Source organism: Enoplosus armatus, chromosome 19 (assembly GCF_043641665.1).
Source record: "Enoplosus armatus isolate fEnoArm2 chromosome 19, fEnoArm2.hap1, whole genome shotgun sequence".
In the NCBI taxonomy this organism is placed as follows: Eukaryota; Metazoa; Chordata; class Actinopteri; order Centrarchiformes; family Enoplosidae; genus Enoplosus; species Enoplosus armatus.
Genome location: NC_092198.1, coordinates 9,978,221 through 10,002,994, shown reverse-complemented (window position 1 = coordinate 10,002,994; position 24,774 = coordinate 9,978,221). Strand labels below are relative to the sequence as shown.

General features: G+C 41.2%; 1 protein-coding gene across 1 annotated transcript; it reads left to right on the top strand.

Annotated features, from left to right (window-relative positions):
- Positions 1 to 3,164: 3,164 nt before the first annotated feature.
- Positions 3,165 to 5,563, top strand: LOC139302306 (terminal nucleotidyltransferase 5A-like). The gene is made up of 2 exons (XM_070925966.1): positions 3,165 to 3,590; positions 4,751 to 5,563. The coding sequence occupies exons 1-2, from the start codon at positions 3,165 to 3,167 to the stop codon at positions 5,561 to 5,563; spliced, it is 1,239 nt and encodes a 412-aa protein (XP_070782067.1).
- Positions 5,564 to 24,774: the final 19,211 nt, after the last annotated feature.

Below are 24,774 nucleotides of genomic sequence, written 5' to 3'. Positions count from 1 at the left end.
GAATTCAATGTAAGAGGAAACCAGTGGAGGAAGTGCAAGAGGTTGTTTAGCATTAGAGGTTTAATATTCATAAAATAATTTTAAAAAATAGATATGAGTGTTGGTTATTTTTTGGGCCCTAAAATATTAAATTCATCAATTTAAAAAGACTTATTTTACTCTTTTACTACCCAGTCTACAACAGTAGAAAAAGTGGAGAGAAGTAATTCATTTCCCACCTACAAATGGAAATCGAGACAAAAGAATAAAAATAGTCGGAGGTGTTAAGGGAGTCAGGTGGGAAAGGGAAGGAGGAAGTCAGTGGAGGCACGTCCTGCTAACGGGCTCACTGTAATCTCTTAATGAACTTCCACCTACAGGAATGGTGAAAAAGGGGATGGAAAAGGGGATGAGCAAAAAAAAAAGAAGAGGAAGAGCAGGATAGGATGGAGGAAGCAAAAGGTGGGGAAAGACATACTTTAGATGTAATTAGAAAGCAGGGGCCAATCATTTGAATAATGCAGCTGTCCTATGCTTGTATACATTTTCATTTCTAATATATGCTGCAAACAAATGTGTGGAGGGTTTAACTGAAAGGTATACACTGGGACGCTCACATATAGACACAATACACGCATGTGAATACACACACACACACACACACACACACACACACAATTTGTTTCTATATGTGGCGATTGGTTTGGCAGCCTGATAAGGGGTCTGTCTGAAATCCCCTCTTCAATCCTCTGATGTCGTCAGACATTGGAAACCAAGCCGGTGTCATCCACTTGACAGGTCAGAGATCAGGTAAGTAGCTGCTTCATGGTAAGCATCCCAGCAGTAAGTCTGACATTGAGCCTGTTGGTGAATGGGGAAAGTGCTGCGCGCGACTGACCAGCTGTGTTGTCTTTAACCTGGAAATGACTGTATCTCTGCTTGAAGGAAGTTCCAGGTTTTGCACTGAAATGTATTGTTATTTTAATTTGTCCTTATTGTGACCTTTGTTTATCACACACTTACAGCTGTTAGTCGCTGCTGCCCCGGTCACCTCAATGAGACTCAATGAGAGAATAAACGCAATACAAAGAAGTGAAAACAGCTCCCACACAATTCACAGAAGAAACAAAAGCCACTGACACTTTAATTAGTGTTACTAATGACTGGACTGTGCCTCACACCATGTTGTGAAATGACATAGTATAGGCATGTGATATCTTTGCCTCTATGACTCAAAGTGTTATCAGATATAACATATATATTCAGATAAATATCCAGATGTGTATGAAACAACTGCGTGTGAAAATGTGGAAGAAGTTTAGTAGTTGTGCAGCTCAGTTATTCCACCAAAGTGCTCAGATATCTATAACACGTTTGACAGTTGTGAGTGGTTTTGTCTCACATTGCTTAAAACTCTTTATCTTTACAAACATCTCTTTTGCTTCTTTCAGTGTTTTATGAGCATGCAGAGATATTACCTTAAAAAGGCCTTGCATTATCTACAGAGGTGTGAGTGCGCATGCATGTGTCTCTGTGCGCGTGGCCATGTGTGTCTATGTGAATGTGTGTGTCACTGCACATTCAGGGTAATCTGCGGTAAGCTGGTTTATGGGCTCGTCTGCAGTGACGCAGATATATGCGCCAAGCTCTGCGCTGATAGATTCTCCATGACAACTAACCTGCAGAGACTGAATGGCCTATACCCTACATCCTGACAGACAGCTTACATCTTACATATCAGAGAGGCATGCGCAGAATACAGATCTTTTTCAGTTAATTAAATATAATAACAATTATAATTTATTATAATGATATTACATTAGATCGACATACAAGTTGTGCACAAGTTTTCTGCAAGTTTGTAAAACTGAATGATTACGTGTGGGAAAAAAACACCCCTAGAGGGCGGCGGGTGTATGTGCATTCCCAGCCTCAACTGTGAGTGATCAGACTCCTGAGTATCTGTAATTTGATTTACATTTGTGACGTTTGTGATGCTGTTATTCAGAATGAATTATAATACACTAACCCAGTATTTGTGGAAGACAGTCATTGTGCAGCAGACAAGGCCTCCCTTATGTTTGTCTGACCAGGTAAGAGTTCATCACTTTTTTGAATTTTGAAAATGTACTTGTACTTTAAATGTAAATGTACTTTTTAAAATAAACTGCACAGATGTCTGAGTAAGTTATCTAGAATTTGCCAGTAGCTCTATTGATAATGCAAAATGCAAAATGCGGGTGGCTGCCTCCCTGGGGGCGATCCAAGAGAAGAAGTTGTGCCGAGAAATTGACTCAAAGCGAGAAAGTGTTTTGGTCAAAACTCAGCGTCCAATCTGTCTCTTATTCTCTTCTCTCGTAACGCCCATTCCCCAGACACGCCTCAGTCTCCGGGCTTGCAGCCACTCAAAGCAGCTCTGTGAAGCGGTGGCAGCTAGTAGTATAAGTGGGCTGTCAATCAAACCGACCCGCCCCAACGCTTCTCAGACGGGAAGCACACTGTTCACAACTTCTCCAGCAGCTGTGGAGTGGGACCTCTGTGGCATCACGCAGTACCAACGAGCAAGAGACGGCCAAAATGTGAGGGAAAAGCAGCCATACACCACTTTCTGAAAGTAGGTGTGCAGTGGAAACGTGTAGCAGTTTCAAAACGATGCGTAAAGTTTTCGTTACGCAGCAGGGACGCGCAATAATCTGTGCGTAAAAGTGAGCCAAGGAGGACAGAAGTAAAACTTCTGCGGTGGATGAAACGCTTTCTCGGATGCGATGGATGCGTCATTGAGCCTTTGGGACGTAATGAAAAGCTGACACTGAGAAGAACAATCACTCCGATCTTAAAGTTGATGTCTGCTTTCCAGAGTTTGGCGACAGCGACGGATCGTAGCGGAGCGCGCAGCGGGGCAGCAGATGCTGGACAGTGACTAAGCCTTACGGCTGGAAAGCTCATGAATTGAATTTGTCTGGACTGCAGACTTAATGTAAGAAGTAGGACACGCATAACACCGCCCAACTAGTTATTTCCGTCATACGTAGAGACGCCTCGTCGTCCAGCATCTTGCTGTTATGATAGACATCAGCTCGGAACATCCAATTCTACAGAAAGTTGCAGCCAGCTGATGCCACAACTCCAGCAGGAGTCAGTGGAAAGTTTTGCCGTTTACATCCTTCTGTCTACCTCTTCTCAACATGGACGAGAGCGTCGAGTCTGCTGCGGCTGACAGCTGCTCGGACGGGGAGAGCATCAACCTCAGCGTGCTCAACTGGGAGCAAGTGCAGCGGCTGGACACCATCCTCACCGGCTCCATCCCCATCCACGGCCGCTGGAGCTTCCCCACGCTGGAGGTGAAGCCGCGGGACATCGTCAAGGTGGTCCGGAGCCGCATGGAGGAGAAGCGGATACACGTCCGGGAGGTGCGACTGAACGGATCCGCGGCCAGCTACGTCCTGCACGAGGACAGCGGTCTGGGATGGAAAGATCTGGACTTGATATTCTGCGCCGACCTGAAAGGAGAGATGGAGTTCCAGATAGTGAAAGATATAGTTCTGGACTCTCTTCTAGACTTCTTGCCCGAGGGAGTGAATAAAGAAAAGATCACACCGGTGACCCTAAAGGTAGTATATGGAGTTCACTTCATATATAGAGATCAGTTTCTTTACAAAGCAGAATTGACATTTTGTCTCAAACTTGAAAGAAAAGACAGTGAACATGCCCTAGAGCCTTCTTTTTCCTTTATTTTATTTCCTTTTATTTTATGTCTTTCCTGAACTTAGGTGCCTTTTAACCCACACATTTTCTGTTTGCAAATGCACTTAAATTTGATATAACTTATACATAACAAATCACATGTAAATAAATCTTACAAAAACAAAATCAAAACAAGATAGAGGGCCTGAATATGTTCAGCCAGCACAGAGATATAAGCCTTCAAATAGTAAAAAGGTTGGTTTCCTATTCAAAGAGGATTCTGTCTAATCCAATTGGAGTCGGATCCACATTAATAAGTCGGCCCTCAGTTACCTGGATACTGAGGACTACCCAGGCTACTAATGGCCCACCAACAGATGTCATCAGCAAAACATCGTGACTAACAGACCAAACAGGGATTCTTATCTGCTGCAAATAGCATTAATAAAAGACATTTTAACATTTTGCATCCAGAACTTTTCCATGGAAGCCCCAATCACTCTTAAACACGGGTATGTGTCTGGTAACCAGCTGTAATGGTGTTTTTCAAAAGAATAAGAGAAAATGGCTTGATGCACTGGTGCAAGAACTAACACCATATTACAGCTGTGAGAGGAGGAAAAGAGGAGGAGGAGTTAGTTAGCAGGCAGAGAGAAGGCAGGAGGCCTCTGTGTGATGGAAGAAAGAAAATCTGACACATATTCTTCTTAAAAATGTCACTCAGATTTAGGGAGAAAATGATTATGTTGCAGTGGCCTTTATAACTTAAATATAACAAACAAAAAAAATGTAGAATTGCTCTTTGTATGTACTGTATCTTGGATCAAATGTTTTTTTATGATGGTTTATTATATATTATAGTAGTAGTAATAGTATTATAGCTAAATTAAATATATTATAACTATATTCCTGTGTGTTCTCTGATTCACAAGTATGGATATAGAAGTTAAATCCACCTATTAACTCCAGCAATGTCTTCATTTCTTGACTTAAAGCTTAAACATGAGATACATGAGATTTGGATCAAGTATCTTTAATCATTCTCAGTCTGTGATCAGTTCTAATCATTCACTTGTGTGTTTTTCAGGAGGCCTATGTGCAAAAGATGGTGAAGGTGTGCAATGACTCAGACCGCTGGAGTCTCATCTCCCTCTCCAACAACCGTGGTAAGAATGTAGAGCTCAAGTTCGTGGACTCTCTTCGGCGGCAGTTCGAGTTCAGCGTGGACTCCTTCCAGATCCGCCTGGACTCACTTCTCCTCTTCTACGAGTGCTCAGAGCACCCCATGGCAGCCACTTTCCACCCCACAATCCTCGGCGAGAGCGTCTACGGCGACTTCCCCACCGCCCTCGATCACCTACGCAAGCGCCTCATCTGCACGAGGAGCCCTGAGGAGATCCGAGGCGGGGGTTTACTGAAATACTGCCACCTGCTGGTGCGGGGTTTCCGTGCAGCTTCTGACAGCGAGATGAAGCTGCTGCAGCGCTACATGTGCTCTCGCTTTTTCATAGACTTCTCTGACGTGAGCGAGCAGAGGAGGAAGCTGGAGTCCTATCTGCAGAACCACTTTGTGGATCTGGAGGACAGGAAGTACGACTACCTGGCCACGCTGTACGACGTGGTGCAGGAGAGCACGGTGTGCCTGATGGGCCACGAGAGGCGTCAGACGCTCAGCCTCATCTCTTCGCTGGCACTGCGGGTCCTGGCCGAGCAGAACGCCATCCCCAACGCTGCCAACGTCACCTGCTTCTACCAGCCGGCTCCTTATGTCTCAGATGGCAACTTCAGCAACTATTACGTAGCGCAGATTCAGCCTGTCTACCCCTGTCCTCCCTCGCCTCCTCAGCATTACCTTCCTCCGCAACACCCCATGTACGCCACTTGGTTGCCCTGTAACTAAACTTTGTGTAGATTCATGCATTTGCATAACTGGTGGAACTCATATCCCCTAGAAAGGGAAGGGATGAATCTTTTCCTTGAGATGGGAAATTGAGGGAAATGAGATAAGGAAAAACAGGAGACAAAATTAGACAAAGAGCACAGACAAAAGAAGAGAATAAAGAAAGGAAGAGAAATGAGGGCAAGGAACCTGGATAAAGGCAGTGGGCCAGAGAAAGGCCTTTCTCTACTGCAGCAGGAGGAGCACACAGGGAGAGATGCCAATGGCTGACCCATCTGTTGTAGGGTTCTATCATCAGCGCTAAGATCGATTTGGTAGACCACTCACACAGTGACCAACAGCCTGGATACGACGATATTTTTCTTGTCTGCTGTGAGTCATAGGAACTCACATTTTAAATGATGAACATGTATAATATCAACATCCTTTTCACTTTAAAAACCAAAACAGACTCGCATTTAGCCAAAGAGAGGACACACATGACGTGCTGAAGATATTGATTCATGGTCAAACAATGGCAAACCTTCTGACCTTTCTGACTTTTTTTCACAGACAATGCAAAAAGAGGAACTAGATACTGTTTACAAATCCAAAGATCTACTTTGATACTCAACTTCTGAGAGAGAGAAGAAAGAAACAACGAAACAATGCATGCTTTATTTCTGTACAGGAATAATTTTTTTAAGTGCCTAGATAAAGCCTAAAGGGAAGAGATATTTTTGTGATTCTTTATCGTAGAGAAGTGTTGAGTTGTCTAATTGACATTTTTAAGGTGATAATGAATGTACTGTGGAACAGAGACTTTACCGACAGTATGCTGAGTAAGGTCCTTTACACTGAGGGAGGTTTTGGACCAACTGATTTTTTCTTTTAGTTTAGTTGAAGAGTCTGCTCTTATCTGCAGTCCTGCTGGATGGACACACATCCTGATTACTAAAGAGGAAGTAACAACATAATCTCACCATTTGTAGAAAGAGGGGGAGGTGAAGGTTGGGTCAAAAATGCTTATAAGAGTAAAATAGATGGTAATTTTGGGAGAAATGTTCAGAGAAAGTAAGAGGCTTTTGGCAGCAAGAGAGCAAATGAGAGAGAATAAACGCTCTTATCTGCAGTTTTATTGGATTGCAAAATAAGGGGGACCAGTGCACAGCTTGATAACCAAATGGCTATTTATCACAGGCAGGGGATAATCCAATCATCTGTGGGGGATGAAATGTTACAAAAAGAAATTGATTTGGATATGTAAAGGTTTTGCCCATAATTGATTTTCCAAATGCAATTTCCTCACATGTAGTTCTATATCAAAATGAATTTAAGCTACATGCTAAAATGTTATATAGCTCAAGCTTACTTAAAGGTGCCCTGTGAGGTTTTCTTGTAAACAAACAAAAGTTATGTTTACATTTAGTGTTACTCACCAAAGCGCATTGTGTGTATCCTTGAAGTCTAATTGTTGCCATTCCTCCTCATAAAACATTTGCAAAGCTGACTTTTTTGAGTATTTTAAACCATGCGTTGTTCACATCCATGTTTGCTAGCTTGCAAGCTTCTTCTTTACTGCCTCTTAAGGTGCATTAGTGGGCTTCTTTGTGCATTATGGCTACCAGTGGAATAGTGTGGAATTGATGGCGAGATATAAACTGCTGCATCGTTGCCCTTGTGCATGTGCGTCCTCGTACACTTGCCAGATACAATCAAAACGGGGGCCCGCTCGTAAAGACGGTGCTCCATATCGCTATTAGTGGTCAAAAACTCCACAGGGTACCTTTAAGTTTCAAAAACATATTAAACAGAAAGTAAAGCAGATATGCAACGTGTTTGAAATGCATTTTGAAACAGGGACAACCAGTTTTCTCACATTACACTGGAAAGTTTTAATACACACAGACACACACACATATTATTCATCTTCTTATTATCAAATATATAAAAATGTCCTTTTTTTTACATTATTTTACGCAGTTTAAAATCATCTGACATGCTGTATGCACTGTAAAAAACTGTGTTTCCTTTCCATGGGTATGAGAGAAAGAGAAAACATTCAAGAGACGTCTGCAAATATCTGCAGACCACGCAGTGACACAACAAACTGTATGTTTGTCAGAGGGGTGGAGCTTGGATTGTGTATGCAGGGATGTAGCAGCAGAGCAACTTTTGAATGGAGTGGAGTAAAGGCATACTACTGGTAGAGTCAGACACCCAGCCGAGGAGAATATGTTAAAAGAAAATGTGCTGCATGAAGCCTGAAGAGCTTCAAAGATGATGTAAGCTCAGTGAATATTGGCCAATGTATATTTTATCTTCTCTTTTATGGAAAAGAGTCAAAGTTTGGGATGTGTGGAAATTTGGGCTGCATGAGCAGATGACAGCTGCCAACATTGTATCTCTTCTTAGCATTGAAAAACACCAAACAATGAGTACAGATAAAGACACCTACATGGATATTTGAACGGCAATAAGACAAGATGGCTGGTGATCATGAAAATAACAGGTGTACATTTTCAGCTTTACAAGTGCAAGAGACTCAGCATATTCTCTCAAACATGTTGTCAGATCTCCTATTTTTCTATCAATCTCTATTTTTGTACAGTTTGTGTTTGGCTGATGTAGCAGGCAGAATCAAAGCTGTGTCGTTGAGTCAATTCTGTGGCGAATTTGTGTTTTACTTTGGCTGATGAAGAGCACTGCAGGAGGACACAGTGGCTGAGTTGAGACGCAGATTTTACTTGTGTTCACTGTGTGTGCGCTCTGAGCTGTTTCATGTGGGTTTCTGTTGCTCTAAAGAGATTTGTTTCACTGTTCTACATGTGTTTTTAACTGCCGTCCTGTTTGGACATGAAAATGATGATCTGATGATTGTGTTCAAGTTGACCAACTTGAGAATTAAAAGCAAAAAAAAGGCCATCAGACAAAAGTTGTTCTAATTTTGTTATCATTCTCATCACACACACACACTATTAGCTACAATAACAATCTGCATGACGCTTTACCTGATTGAACCAAAGTTTAGCCGCTCTGGCATTTAGATTTGGTGTCCAGACTTTGACAGACAGAGGAAATGTCTTCATCAGGTCAACATCCCAAGGTGCCCACATAATCCCAGCGGGCACAACGGCTGCTGCCAACAAGTGACAGCTGAACGTGACGGATTTCCCCTCCTAGAGACGTCACGAAGGCCGTCAGCAGTCGCCATTGCGCCGTTTGCCAGACTTCATTAGCTGTGAGAGTATTTGCGACAGCAGGTAGATGTTATGTATATGCACAGACCTTACTACCAGCAGAGCCTTGGTCTCCTGGGACACATGGTAACTGACTGAGTAGATTGGCTCCAGGTCGGCATCACTCTAATGCCCAGAGGCCTCAGCCTCCAGATGTCACTTTCCCTGCTGACACTGAGAATAAATATTTTACTTAGTTTCTCTTTGATATTTTTTCTTTCTTCTGTCTGTCTCTTTGTTATCCTGCTTTTCTTCCTCTATTTTGAACTTTTACCTAATTTCTTTGACAGACACACTGCTTTTAATAAGCTGCTGTGTGCAAGTCTAATGTCTCTGGCCTCTGGTTAGTCTGTTCCCTCACTGTCACTGTGAGAATACAGCTTTATGCCATCTTTACCCTCTGTTTTCTTTTATCCTCACTCATTTTCCTTCATCTCTGCCTGCATGGACTTCTTGATGAATTTGAGCAGACAGAGATGAGCTATGGAGAGGAGAACAGGGCCAATGTTATCCCCAGTTAAGAGGGAGAGAGTGGACGCTAAATATAGGCCCCCCTCTCAGCCACTGTAAGGACATTAGCCCATCTGCAGAAAGCTGATTAGCCTCCCTCCATAAGCATGTGCTCAGTGCTCTGGTGTGGTTACTGCGGAGAGATTTACCGTATTGTACTGTAACACATACCTCCCCCATCTCCCGCTGTCTTTTAGGTCACTCTCGCTGGAAAGGACAAAAAAAATTCAGTCCACTTCCTTATCAAGGGCTTAAAGGGAACTGAGAACAAGGGATTGAGGCATTTAGTGTGTTGCACAATGAGGAAAAGAGCTAACCCAATAACACAGGCAGCTTAGGGAGTGTGTTACTATGGTAGTTTCAAGTAGTGTAGCGTCTTGACAGGTGGGCTGAGCCGAGGCACAGATATAGAAAAGAGAGAACTGTACGGGGGTTACAACTACTTAGGTTACACACACATAACACATGCTTATCTTGAAATAATAACCTGTTCAGTATTAACCCAACCTATATATCCCGTTAAGAAAGCATTTTGATAGCATCCTGGTTTCTGTCCTGGAAAGCACAATTTTATCCTCAGAAGTGCAACAGGAATTTGTTTGGAATAAACCAAGTGACGTAAAAGTAATTGAAAGCAATTTTGTGAAATAAGTTAATTTGCTTTCTTGTTGAGAGTTAGAGGAGAAGATCAATAACATTCTCTTTCATGTACGCTAAGTATGAAGCTACAGCTGGTTAACCTAGCTTAGCATAAAGCCTGGCTCTGTCCAAAGGTAACTGGACAGGCTAGCTGTTTCCAGTCTTTATGCTAAGCTAAACTAACCATCTGCTGTCTATAGCTTCATATTTATCGCACAAAGAGTGGTATCAATCTTCTCCTCTAACTCTCGGCAATAAAAGCTAAAGCGTATTTCTCAGAATGTCAACACAACTGCTTTAAGAAGTCGTAACCTGCAGCGTCTTTATTAACTCAATATTTTGGGACTGTACATATGAGGCAGAAAACAGTGGGAATCCCACATCTGTTCATATGGACTGCCTTCAAAGATCAGACTTATGTTAAGAGAAATACCACAGCTATGACTTTAAGAAAAGCCATCAAAGAAATAAAAGATTCCTTTGTGATTTATCTATTCAAAGAAGCCCTGACAGATTTATTTACTACAGATTTAGTTGTTTCTTCCATGTTCTTTAGCCCATGAAGATATTATATCTATCGCCAGTCTGTTTTGTTTTAGCTTTCTAGGCATTGATTCAGAATGGAGAGACAGATAGATAGATGCTATGATAAATATCCACATGGGGCAGAAGTGTCTGTTAAGTAAAGTTAAAATGCAGTTAAAATGCTGAGATTTTCTAAATGAAGAAGCCTATTGATAATCTAACATAAAACAGATGGGGTCTGAGATCTGAAGGAGTTGTGGTCTGAAAAACAAGTGTGCTAAAGTGGGCCACAAAGGAAGCTCAGTCAAATTTAGTAGACCTTTGCTCACTTTTCAGTTTTTCTTTTAAATAGAACTGCATGTTGTTGTTTAATCAAATTAATTAGCTAGTTGTTGCAATATTCTTTCTGTGTAAGGTACTTTTAAATTATTTTAAATTGTGTTTTACACCACTGTTTCACACTGTTATGCTCCCAGGCTCATGTGTGGGTATTTTCGCAGGCAAAGGTAAGATGGAGTCATATCCTTGTAGCCATCTTTAATAGATTTGGGCTTCACAACAACAGGAAATGAACAACACCGAAAGGTCAGCTAGCAGCTTGTAAAACACTGGAATTATGGGTGTAGCGCTGACAAGAGGTTTTAATTTGTGTAGAAGTACGTGAAGACAACTTCATTTAGTTCAACTATTATTTAGAAGCAGCAGGTAGCACAAGTGCAACTTTTAACAGATGAAAATAATACAAAATCACAATGGGATTATAACAAGTTTTACTGGGCATACAAAATCAAAATAACAGAAAGGTATTACCCATAATACTTGTGCTTTTTGGACCACAGTGTGACACGGGAAGTAGTAGCACACACACACAGTCAGGTCCAGTGGGGTTATGTTGGAGATGAACCAGTTGGAGCAGCAGCAGGGCCAAGAGTCCATCCAGCTCAGCCCAGCCGGGGTCAGAGGCCACTGAGTAAATCAAACAACAGCAAGATGAGACTGTGAGAAACAACGATGTGTGTCTGTCTGTGAGTGTGTGAAAGACAGCAAAAGAGATAGCGATGGAGAAAAAAAAAAGTGTGTGTGTGGGCATGCATGTCTGCATTTGTGTATTTGTGCTGTCTGTGTGTTTGTGTTACAGCAAAACCTAAGTGAGTGTCTAGTTTTCAGTGTGAGACATCTGTGAATGATGTTGCTTTTAGAGATTATGAAAAGCAGCCATAAGCAAAACTTAATCTTGTTGGTTATTAGGCAACACAATGATAATAATTCATACTTGTGGAACGAACCAATCACCGGAAGAGTTTTCGGTGACATGAAATGCCAAATAACTGGCTGGCTGTAGCAATAAATCAGATTCATCCCTAATCTTAAGTGTTTATGCCTGGCAGGGTAAATAGTTCGGCCAGCTGGATCGGGGCCGAGTACAGATTGGCTTGTTGGAGTGCAGAAACCAGCCACTAAGAGAGAGGGACGGGCAGATCGGTAATTTGACACACAGCAGTGAAAATGATTAGCTTGTTTTCTCAACTGGAACAGGAGTCAGTCAGTAATAAATCCATATATAGATCTGCAACGTCTCTCCCATGTCTGCGTTTTTGTATGCATGCATGTGGCAGCAAATTCTGTGAAATTCAATTAAATTCAATTCAGTTTTTTGGTTCCACTTTCTAATAATGCACCTTTTAATTTTAAAAAGAGTCATGCTAGCAGCTATGTGAAGCTGTAATTAGGTAAAGTGATGCTAACATGCTCACAGTGACAATGCTAAGCAGAGCTAATGTTCATTATGTTCACCATCTTATATCAGTTGAGTGTGTTAGCATGCTAACATTTGCTAATGAGTAATAAAAAAGTACAGTACAGTCATTAGTCTTGCATGTAATTTGGTAATAAGTCAAAGTTTAGGACAAATTACAATTTTGACCCCTCTGATGGCGCTAGATGTAAAGCTATGGGATCACCAAAGTTATTACATTTCATCCTGATGGGAACATTTTTCAGTTTCAATCTACCCAATGGTGGCTGACACATTTCACTCAAAACCACAAATTTCAATCACATAGTGGACAAGTGGAGGATCACCAAAGTCAGAAGGATTCATCATCTGTGAGCCATGAATGTCTGTTACACATTTTGTGCCAATTCATCTGGAGGTGTAAATTCAGGACAAAATACTAGTTAATGGTTTACTTACCATTAATAAATCCATTAGACTGTCCTTGACTGCTGTAGCCTCAGAGACCAATGTTGTAACAATTCTCTTTTTTACTACTAGCCATGAGAGGCTGGTCTCCTCTCTCCTGCAAAATAACATCTGGTACATTGCTCTCTAACACATACACACACACACACACACACACACACACACACACACAATCCCACTAAAGTAGCACTTAGCTAACACATAGAGTGAGAGGCCAAGAAAAGACAGAGTGTAATGAAAGTACAAAGATGGGACAAACTCTTAAATTGTCACATTCTGTGTTGAAGCATCACAGATGTGTTACCATTTAAGTTCATGATGACTTTAAAAACATTACGGTTACAAAACAAGCTGCTAAGAGTGCAAAGAGTCAGCAATAATACTTGCTTCAAATATTCATACCAGATTAAAATCATCGCAATTATCCTCACCATTACCATAAATGTGATAAAAACAAACACTTTTACTGTTATCACCGGTGCAGTCAGCGGTTATCATGCTATATTATTTGTCTTGGCCCCAGAGTCCAGTCATTAAAACATCACTTTAGAAAATGATGCTTTCTTTGGAGCTTTTGTGAATGTCTGGCTGCAGCACACTCGGTTCTCAAAATACATGTGTGCGCGCTTGTGTTTCTAAAGTTATGAAAAATGAATGTGCTTGCAATCCTAGAAAAACCAAGGAAACATGATGACATTTTGCTGATTCTTACTTCTTAAGGGTTAGGTTTATGTTAGGACTCGGAAATTAAGACTCAAAGTAGAATCAGAATCAAGATGGAGGGTTAAAGCTAACATAGTCAGTGAAAGCCCTCATGAGTACAATGATTCAAAGATGTGTGTTTTTGTGTGTGTGTGTGTGTGTGTATATGCACGTGTGCGCACATCTGTCTGTTTCTGTTTACAGCACCCAAGAAGGTACTGAAAAGCTGAAATGGATTTGCCCCAGATGGTGAGGCAGCAGTTTCCTAACTACAGTTACCTGGATCTGTGTGTGTATGTCTGTGTTTGTATGCTGTATGGGGATTTAGGAATGACATGTTAATCCATGTAAAAAAAACACACACACACACACACACACACACACACACACACACACACTCACACACACTCTGGGGAATACATCTTCTAGTTTTACACATATTGGTGATTTAAAAAGGCAAACCACTTACTGTAATAGAGTTCAAAAGTTAAATAAACAAAATAAATAATAGAAAATTAGTTTACATTATTAATTTATGAGTCATGAAAGTGCATTTTAATAGAAAATGTTTTTCTATAATGCTACATGAATTAGTTCATAGGTTCAGCATTTTATCATCATGCTGCATGTTATCTATAAGCAACTATAGTCTAAAACACTGACTTGCACTTTCCCCTTTCATAGAAATAACCTCTAATGGGCATTTATTTACAGCACATATACCCTCTAAAGGGTTCATTTGGAGCTAAATTTAAATCACCAAGGTGCTAATTTGAGTGAGTTTCTGTTTGTGTATCTCTCTCTCACTGTTTTGATGGGTGTGTGTGTGTGTGTGTGTGTGTGTGTGTATCTCTGTATAAATGTGTGTTTATGGCTCTGTGTGCATTTAAGGCGCCGAAATGCCAGTTGTGCGCTCACATCCTGGTTAAAGCATTATTGCTTTCCTCTCACCTCCGTCCCAGCCTCCTGCTAACACACCTGTTCTTACCTGGGCCGTAATGATAGTCATTATCACGTTGTAATAGCAAACACACCTGCCAGCTCGCTGCTCGTGCCAAAAACACACCTGTATGTGGTTAAGTATAGCTTTGTCGCTATATAGGGAAACGGAAAGTTATAACTGGCCTCGAGAAATGACTGTGCATATGTGGGCATGTTTCAGTATTCAGCTTTATAGCGTCATATATCATCAGATCTATATATCTGTATGACTTTGATAATTCATGTGTCATCACTTCCTGAAGGCTCTGAAAATTTGATGTTTTCCCTCTTCATCGTGGAAAAAGCTGTTAGAGGGGGGAAATGTTTTAGTGACTGCATTCTGTGTGATGAAGGACTCTTGTGTAATGAATCACAGAAACTGACTTAGTCACAGCAGCTTGTCTCCAAACAGCAACCCCGGCAAATGTTTTGAGGAGTTATGCATTATTAGTGCTGCTGGTCAGAAAAACACAAGCAGGCTGTGGTGAAGTCTGCAGACTCTGGGTTTGTTGGTTCCAGTTTCACAGCAATGTCCCCGGCCAGATAAAACCAAAAATAAACATATCCAAAGCCCCACAGTTTGACACAGCTGCTCGTTTTTCATCACATTTCGGCCGCTGCAGCAATGTGACAGCAATATTAATAATACATAATACATTTACTGTCATGTATGAGTTAATCCAAGAGGTGCTTTGCAATTAACTAGAGAAATGTGTTTATACTTGGCAAACTAATGTTTAGGACCAGAAAATAAAACCATAGGGCTAAAACCATAGGTTATCATGCTAACCTACCTTGACATGTGTTTGTGTAATGTAAAAGGCCTTTTTCCTGGATGGATGTCCTGCTGGCCTTCATTCAAACCAGTTTTCTTCTCTCGCACTTTGGATCCAGCTGTGTAAATTACTTTTCTTAGACTTAAATCTGTAACTTTTCCTTAAGTTTTTCGTGTGGATGTCAACTTAGACAGTTATCCCAATCAGGCATTGCAACACTTGGAAAATTACCCACATAGCAAAGTCTAGGCCTCTGATTCATTTTCATATTAAAAATGCAAAAATGGTGTCACAAACAACAAGGGATGACAAGAAACAAGAACGACACCATTCGTCTGTGCCCTCCAATAATCTGCCACCCCTATGGGTATGGTTTGGTTTGGCAACTAAAACTACATGGTAAAAGTTAGGGAACGATCATGGTCATGGTTAAAAGAAAACAGTTTTGACTGGAAAAAGACTGGATTACTGTACAAACCGCCGTCCCTGGCATCAAAGTCAGACCCATCCACCCAAAACTAAGAGGTTTTGCAGCTCTTTAACGATGTCAAGCTACTTGTGTTAACTACTTGTGTTTATGACCAGATGTTTATGACCAGATACCTGCAAAACTGATGGCATTCCCGTCAGCTTCAGATGTGCTTTGTATTTAGTGTTAATTAGAACATTAACATCAGCATGTTAACAGGTATAATGTTCTGAAAATTCTGTGCATGTTACACAGAGAAGCTGTCCTTTTTCTGGTAGTGACAGTTTTGTATCATCCATTGTGCTAGCTGTGTTTTGACTTGGACTTTATTGGTGCTGACAACCAAGAGAGATGCAACCTGTCAAGCTATAACAAGTGGATTTACTGTATATGTCTTGAAACATGTCACAGTTTGTGAAATTTGCATAAGACTCTACAAACCAGAGAAAGATATTAAGATATTAAAAAATCGCTATGGATCCCAGCTTTAAATCTTTTTTTCTGGTGGCCCTGATACCTTACACTTTACCTTAGTTCTTCATAGTCAGTCTTGTAATTTATGCACCAAAGTGCTACCTTGAACAGAGAGCTAGCACATGTGGGCACATCAGTGTGAACCTCGTGACCTTTGAAGTCTATCAATCACAAAGGGGAAGGGAGCTTGGATAGTCTTGAGCCTCCTTGGCTCGGTGTCTCTTTTGCTGTCTCACCAGCTCTGTAAGTGTTTGAGAGAGAATGTGTATGTCATTAATGAGCTAATACTGGGAGATGAGTTATTGTGCTGACACACCATGTTAATCATTTTATGAGCTGCCAAAATCAGCTAAAAGAATCATTTTTTAATCCAACTCTTGCAAGTCTACCATTAGTCAAGTGTACTGGCTAATCTCACGGTCATCAATAAGAAAGTCAAATGACAAGCTAATCTACTTTTTTTTTATCATCGACTAATGATAAAATATTAGAAAGAGAACAAGTGATGGTTTTCCTTCAGAGAAAAGAGGAGGATGTACCTCCCATTTCCTGGTCTTTGGCAAGCACCAGCATACATGGAAAGCATGCAGCGTGCATGACCGTGTCTGTGTGTGACAGTGGGCTGTGTGTGCACATGTTGCTGCCACTGCATGTGCATGTTCTCCAGCATGTTTGCACAGCAAACAAAGTGATTATCTTAAGTCTGTGGAGATGTGGTCCTATTCATTATCAAAAAGCAAGTTAGGTTTTAAGAACTGCTTGACTTCCAGCATTGGAAATATGGTGCTCAGATACTCAGCATGATAAAAGATAAACATAATGGCAACATACAGCAGGAATGTGACATTTCTGTACATTAGTAATATGTTTTAGTCATACGAAAACTCAGTATCAGTTTCCTGCTGTCTTTTTTCCGTCATTCATTGGTTGATATCATTCCAAAACAATTACAGAGTCTATATTTATGAAGTTTCTCAGACTGTAATTTGTTACAGATGGTTAGAGTGCCAGTATCAACATCCCATTCTGACCTGTAAGACAAACCAGTGATTCCAATCCAACCATTACCAATCTGCACAAAAGTTACTTCCTTTTCCGATTGTCTGCTCAGATGTTTGCCTGATTTGGAAAACAGATGTAGGTGGTTGTTTGCAGATCATTTACAAAGGCAAAAATCTTCAAAACAGAACATTACAATTTTATAGTATTTTAATTGCAGTCAACCATAGGCACGGTATCCATTCCACCATGGCCTTCAAACCAACATGTTTGCATTTCCATGAAGAAATAGGAAAAGTTACCCAGACTGCAAAGTTTCGACCACCCTCTCCACTCTGGCATTTTCTCCAAGTCTTACCCTTCATCCGGCTCTGTTTCCCACTTCTCGCCTATATTTCACTCTTGGTGTTTCTAGTTTTCTCTCACTTTCTCCTTTGCATTCCTGCTATCATTTAATGGGCGGTTATGGCTAAACAAGGGTAGTTTGAGGATTTATGGTGAAGTTTTTTTGCTTTGTTTTGTTTTGTTTTGTATTTTTTTTTTACACACAAATGGCATGGATGCCTCAGAGAGAAAGGACTGTGTGTTTGTTGTCCTCATCAAGTGTTCCCTTCTGAAAATTGGCTTGCTTAACGTGCAGAGAGGAAACTATGTTTCGTGGTTCGTACTTGTTGGAAGGTAAAATGTCAAGAGCAATTGGTTTAAAGCTGAAATTGCTGCGCAGATTTAAAAGGAATTGTTATTTGGGGTTTTACTGAAAGTCTGTGCCCAAACACAAAGGATATGAAAATACCAGTGAGGATTCTAACAAGGACTCATTAATCTTGACTAAATTACTCCAGTGTTTGTCTCCCTGCACTGACTTAAGTACTCCTCTTAATGTATGAAATGTTTTGGAATAAATTCCCACCTGGTGTCTGGGAAGCTTGCTCCCTTACATATTTCATATCCAGAAGTAAAACTTTTTTACCTATTTATTCTCACTGACCCAAGGCTGTACATCGTTTGAACACGGTTTATATAGTGTAGAAAAGTGACAGTGCAGCTCAAGCTTAGCCCAGGTGTAACCAGCTTTATTGTAGCCTTGGTGAGTAATATAGGCATTTAAGTTTAAAGGATGTGGCACGGTTCACATGAGCTGGGCCTCCTCCATCTTTCATTGCAAAACAATTTTTAGGGGTGACAGTGTCAGTCGGTTTGGTCCAGAAATATCTCAACAACTATTGGGTGCATTGTCATGAAATTGTGTACAGACATTCATGGTCTCCATAGGTACTTTAGTTATACCCTGACTTTTGACTGAAGGTCAAAAGTTTTATTTGTCCAAGACATTGGTTTATGACCAAATACCTGCAAAAAGACATTGACATCCCCATCAGCCTCAGCTGTACTTTATGTTTAACGCCAATAAGCTAATTTTAGCATGCTACACACTAAACTAAGATGGTAAACATGGTAAACATTATACCTGCTTTACATCAGCATGTGTTAGCATGCGGCTCACTTGAACTAGCTGCCCACTCTGACCACACCCCCACACACATCCACAGTCCACACACCCAAACCCAACCAGCCCCATGTACTTCCTGCCTGAACTATTGGACAACTGGAACTTGGATCTGGATCTTGTTATTTTTAAATTTGGGCTATTGTCCTACATTATTTCTTTCTTTTTAGATGATTTTTTTGTATCCCTTTTTATTTGATAGCTGACAGTGTAGACATAGACAGGAGAGGGAATGGTTTGATATGCAACAAAGGTCCCTAGCTGAAATCAAACCTCTGACATAGCAGTTACATGTTATGCGCCTTAACCAGTAGGCTACCAGGATGCTCCTGGACTCTGTATTTGTATCATATTCCCACTATTGCACCCCCAACCAAAGTGCCTCTTCCAAAACTCTGTGGAGTTTTTTCTTGTTTTAATAGAGTTTGGGCTGAGTCTGGAAATGTTGTCGTTGAAGCGCTCTAAAGCCCAGGGAGAGATTATATGTGATAATGGGCTTAATAAATTAACTTTACTTGAACTGCAGCTGTTTGTGTGTGAACTGAAAGCTCAAAGAAAACAAGGGAATACTTTCTTCTGAATTGTCTCTGAGGGAGTACTACAAAGGTTGATGGAAGCTTTCTGCAAATTCCACGATAGTTTAGTGCACATCCTACAACTCATCCTTCATAATTATCTTTTTCATAACACACACTGTCATTTGTTCTCTCCTGGTGGACAGCACCGTCCTTAAAAACCGAGAGCTACGATGTCAGGTTTAGTTTAGAAGCTAAACTCACTGATCTCCGTGTCTTCCTACCGACAGATTTATGACCGTCCACTGTGGGTTCTCAAATGGCCCGGGCAAAGGCTTTGAGGTCAAAGGTCAGTGGTGAGGGTAGAACAAAGGGAAACAGACTGCTGAGAGAAGGGCGTGAAGGAGAGGGCAAAGTGTCAGCAAAAAGCTGTAGCTCTGACCAAACACTTTGTCCTTTCATGCCTGGAGCCCTCTCATGTCTTGATTGATGATCTGAGACAATTATTTATCATCTCAAAGTTGGGAGATCCAAGGTGATGGTCAGGAGGGGCTGGACTGGACTACGATGGGAAAGTAATGCTGATGTGCATAGACACACACACACACACACTTCTAAGTATTCTCTCATCTCACACTAGAGCTATGTTTACTCATGAGGCCCACCGTCTTTGGCATCCTCTGAAACCTGTTCAGTCCATCCGCCCCATGACCCTACTTTCACCTTCCATTGCTCCTCTTTAACCCCTCCTTTACCCTTACTCGCCTACTCAACACTCACATTCACACTCACACACACACACACTCACACACACACACACACTTGTCTTTCTGCTGGGAGGTCAAGAAAATGACCCCAGCAGTTATGTCAACTTCAACAGTCAATCTGAGGTGAAACCACGCAGAAGGTCTGGTCGCGGTTTACTCAAGGTCAGAGGGGCTGGCATCACACCGGCCTTCCTGTCACCATGGCAACAACACAGACTTTGCTTGCCATTTTAGCAGTAAAATGTGAGAATTGACGCCAATTGACAGTTTGCAAAAACCCCTCCCCTGCACAGCGATTGTCCAGTCATAGCGTAGCAACCGTAACTATGAAAGTCCAGCCTGCTTTGAAGCTTTGAATTTCCCCACATGATGAAGCGGCGTGCATGGGGCACTAAGTAAGAGCGATACTCCATATGGGAAGAGTTTGAAGGGTTGTGTCTTTTCGGCCTTTCCAAAACCAAAACTACAAGAGCGTGTAAGAAAGTGTGAGGAACTGATTAAACAATGTGTTTATCTGCTCTAACGTAAGCTGCAAACATTAGCATGTCCGGCTAGCTAGCTTACTATCTACAGTATTTTCTTCATGTCTGCATCCTGCGTGGATCATCATCAAGTGCGGATGTTGACTTTTTACCTAGGACATGTAGCTTTAGCCTTATCGTTGAGCATGATGTCATGTATGCAGCCATCAAGAGCATTATTTAAAACCCTTTTCACTGGGTTCTCATTTTAAAACAAGTCAGCTGGAAACAATAAAAAGTCAGCCAGAGACAACGTTTTCAACAAATGAATGGAGCTACAATTAGCCTGCCTCTCTCTCTGAAATCAAGGACCCATTGTTTAAAAACTTACAAAGAAACTGAAGTGGGAAATCTGCCACCGTTATTAGTGTAAACTGTGTGCTATGCTAATACGGAAAGATTGACAGGCAGAGCAACAGTAACTAAAGGGGGCGGGGCTTAGGCAATTGTCCGTGTGCTAAAATGAACTGTGAAATGAAAAACAAGGTTTAGCTTGATAAGTGGTGTGTGTGGATTTGTCATAGAGAGAGAGGTGGAGGCCCTCTACTACATCATCAGACCATTAAAGCTGAAACACAGCTATTAAAAGGCTGAAGATTCATCAAAAATACATAATTGAGCATGTATTTCTTTTAAGCTTTGGGATAAATCATATTCATTTCAACAGAGAGAAATACTGATTTAACATTAGTAAAGGTTGTTCAATCAACCCTGTTTTTACCACAAACTTTCCTCATTCTCTTGGCCAAAAGCTGCAGTCTAATCACTTTCACATTAGTCACACAAAAAAAAAGAAACACTAATCCGATTAGAACAGAGAAACAGCCAAATTCCTGACCCTCTCTGACCATAACCCATGTTTGTCTGCAGTCACATGTGAGTTTGGGGCATCTGTTTCATATTGATGTGGTCATAGACAGTGAAAAGATGTGGAAAAATGAAAACAGAGAGAAATCTTTAAACTCTGGGACAAAAGTCCTGGATCCCCACTGTAGCAGGGTCACTCTGTGACACTGCGTGCATGTATGTTTTTGCGTGCACGTCTGTGTGGGTGTGTGTGTGTGCACGCTCTATAAAAACCCATCCTGTCTGGTCTGCTCAGCCATCTGAGCGCAGCTGGTGAGCAGACATCTGGGGAGAGAGAGAAAGGAAAGAGAAGGACAAAGAAAGTTATACAGGGGGGTGATAGCGGGGACAAAGGTAAATCAGGGTGAGACAGACTGAACTTATATAGAGAAACAATATGGATGTGTAAATTAGAGATCAAGCATGGCCGCGACATCTGGAAATGGAGAGTTTGCTTTTACTTTCTAGTGTTAGATGAAAGAATTTTTTGCACTACATCTACCCATTACTTTAAGATTTTGTGTCTCTCACATTCCTCACAGATCTTTCCACTCCCCCCCCCCCCCCCCCCCCCCCCCCCCCCCCCGCCCCTCTCTGCCTTTCTCTCCCCCAGTTTTGTTTATGTGCGTGTTATTTCAATCGGAGGACAAAGTGAGCAGCAGTGGCTGTGGCCTAATTCCTCAACAACAATTCTCAGAGAGACTGAGATGCATGAGATTCCACCGACAGCAAACAGTTTGTCAAAGGCCTCAACCAAAAGTCATTATGCCCTCCACCACTCTAGGGACGTAACGCTTTCTTAATGATGTCACAAAACCACACAGATAAACACACCTCAGCCAGTGAAAAGCTGCTGCCCGTTGATTTAGTGTGTGTGCGCTGTGCCGTTACTGGCATGGAAAACTTCATATTGAGATCCAATACAGAGATGTACAAAATGTATTCAGAAAGATGGAAAGAGAAGGAAAAGAGCTCCTGTCTCTCGAGTTAACTGATTAACATCCTGCAGCAGGAGGTGAGGAGGAAGAGATCACCAGGGAGCGCTGAGGAAGACAAGCAGGATTTAGCCTACCTCCCGGAGATGACGGCATCGTTTATCAGGAAAAAAAATGAGAGCACATAAAAGATGATTCATGGTCTGAAAAAGGCAGAGACCGTTTTTCCAATGTTTGAGGCAGTAAAAACAAACACACTATCTGAAACATGAGGCTGCTGAAATTATTGCTAAACCATTTTCCTCTCACAAAAGCCCCAGCCTGTTCAAGACAGGAATGTTGTGCCGTTATGCCGCCTCAACGTCTGTATAAAACGTACATACTTGGAATGGGGGCGGCATTGTTGTTCCCGCTGTTAAGCCGGCAGCGGAGGTAGTAACACAGTGTGAATCGACGTCTGTAAAATGGGAGAGCAGGCAGCAGCAGCTAATGTAGCAGCTGAAGGCTACATTAGCATAACACATCCAAATCTCAAATTATCAGGAATCAAGTTGCATTGTGGGTAATGTAGGTGCCAGATTTTTAAATGGATGAAGAATGCTGGAAATAATAAAGACCACATCTCTGGTTCTGCTGCAGCGATGAAGACCTTTTCATCAAAAGTGCGACAACGTTGAGTGCAATGCTAAAACGGTGGAGTGCTCTTTTAAGGTCTGGCATACACCAGATCTGTAATGTATATCCAGTCATTGGAAATATATTCTCATGCCAAATATGACATTTAGGAGTCTAGCTGTATTGTTTCAATAGAGATGACTTTTTTTATTGAGTCAGCAACCGCAGGAAGGATCGTGGGAATGAAGGAAACTTTGTGATGACTCAGCTAAATGCAGCTTCTCAACCTATCAAGTCCCATGTGGCTGTGAGGGCAGAATCCAGGCAAACACGGAAACACTGGTCGTTGTTAACCACATCAGACCCCGGATGATTCATCCCCGAGGAAGCTCAAAGGGGTGTCTGGATGGTGGGCATGTGCGTCTGTGTATGTGGGCATGTGATTTCTGTGTCCTTGGTGTTTTGAGAAAAGACCTGAAGGGCATTTTGTGTCGTCGGTGGAGTCGCCTGAATCTTGATATTTGTGAAATTTCACAGAAGTTAGGAAATCTTCCACGGCATTGCCTACTATCTCCTTTAGACATATTCATCTTTGTTGTCTGCCTAATATGTTCAGACATTTTACATAATCACCATTTAGAAAATAATCAGCATTTTAGTTTTTTAAATTTGGTGAGTGCAGCCAAGTCTTCAAACCATCTATCTAAGCAAGTTTTTCTCTTTTCCTACATCCTCAAGCAAGAATGTTTGTTTCACAACAACACCAACCGCTCTAATACCAGCTGTCTTCCAGAGGTCTCACACCTTATCAATAATTCACCAGGAATGGTATTGGCTGATATTGTGACAGCCTGATTGAGTGTTTGTAACAAATAATGTTAGAATCACATGAATCGCAGCACACAAACACACATTTCCATTTCAGACAGACAATAGTTTATTGTGCTAAACACTTAAGGAGCACAGGTTTTCTGTAATAGTCTCTTTTAATATTTAACGTGAAACATATTGTCGTTTTGTGAAGCTTTTGAAGAGAATGGAACACTTTTGAATCGTATTTCTGTTGTTACTTTACAATCATGAGCTCCTTGGATGAAGGACATGTGTGTCATTTTGAAAACATCTCAACAGGAAAATCAAAATCAGCCCTTTCCCCAAGGAAACATGCTGCTCTGTCTGAACAACAAGGTTTTACATGCTTACCACTTTTTTTTCATAACTTGTATTGGTTTCAAAGACAGTGTACTACATTTACTGCATTTTGGCTGAATGCAGTATATGTAGTATATAATACATATACAGTTCTGTCAACAGAAGTCCACATCCTAGGTAAGGGATGTTTTTTTAGGATAAGGTGATATCTTCATCTCCTACTCATCAATGACCTGGCAACATATGTGAATATTCTGAAAACTGAATAATGCTTTAATTATATAATTATGATAATGTTCTCATATAATCTGCGTCCCTAATTATCAGTTAATTATCAAATATCCCCAAATTTACACAGGCTGCATGTATAAATGCATTTAGTGTGGTGACATAAAGGGCAAGTGGTCTTTGCGTTTAAATGAATAGTTGGAAATATGCTTATTTGCTGTTCACTGAATATGAAGCTACAACCAGCAAGCCGGTCAGCTTCGCTTAGTGCAAAGACTGGAAATAAGCTATCCTGACTATGTCCAAAGTGTAAAAATGGCAAATTGTGTTTTACGAGGGATTACGTGTGGGACTATTTCTTTGCCGGGTGTGATGATTTCCTGGAGTCTCAATAAAGACATAACACACACATAACCCCCATAAAACCACGGCTTGTTGTTTTTGGTATTTGTGAGAAATAAACTAACGAGATATAACATGTTAATTAGTGATCTTTTAGCTAAGCTAAGCTAACAAACTGCTTGCTGTACCTCCATATGTACAGTACAGTCTTTAGAGTGGTATCAGTCTTCTCATTTAACTCTCCGCAAGAAAGCGAATACATGTATTTCCCAAAATCTTACTATTCC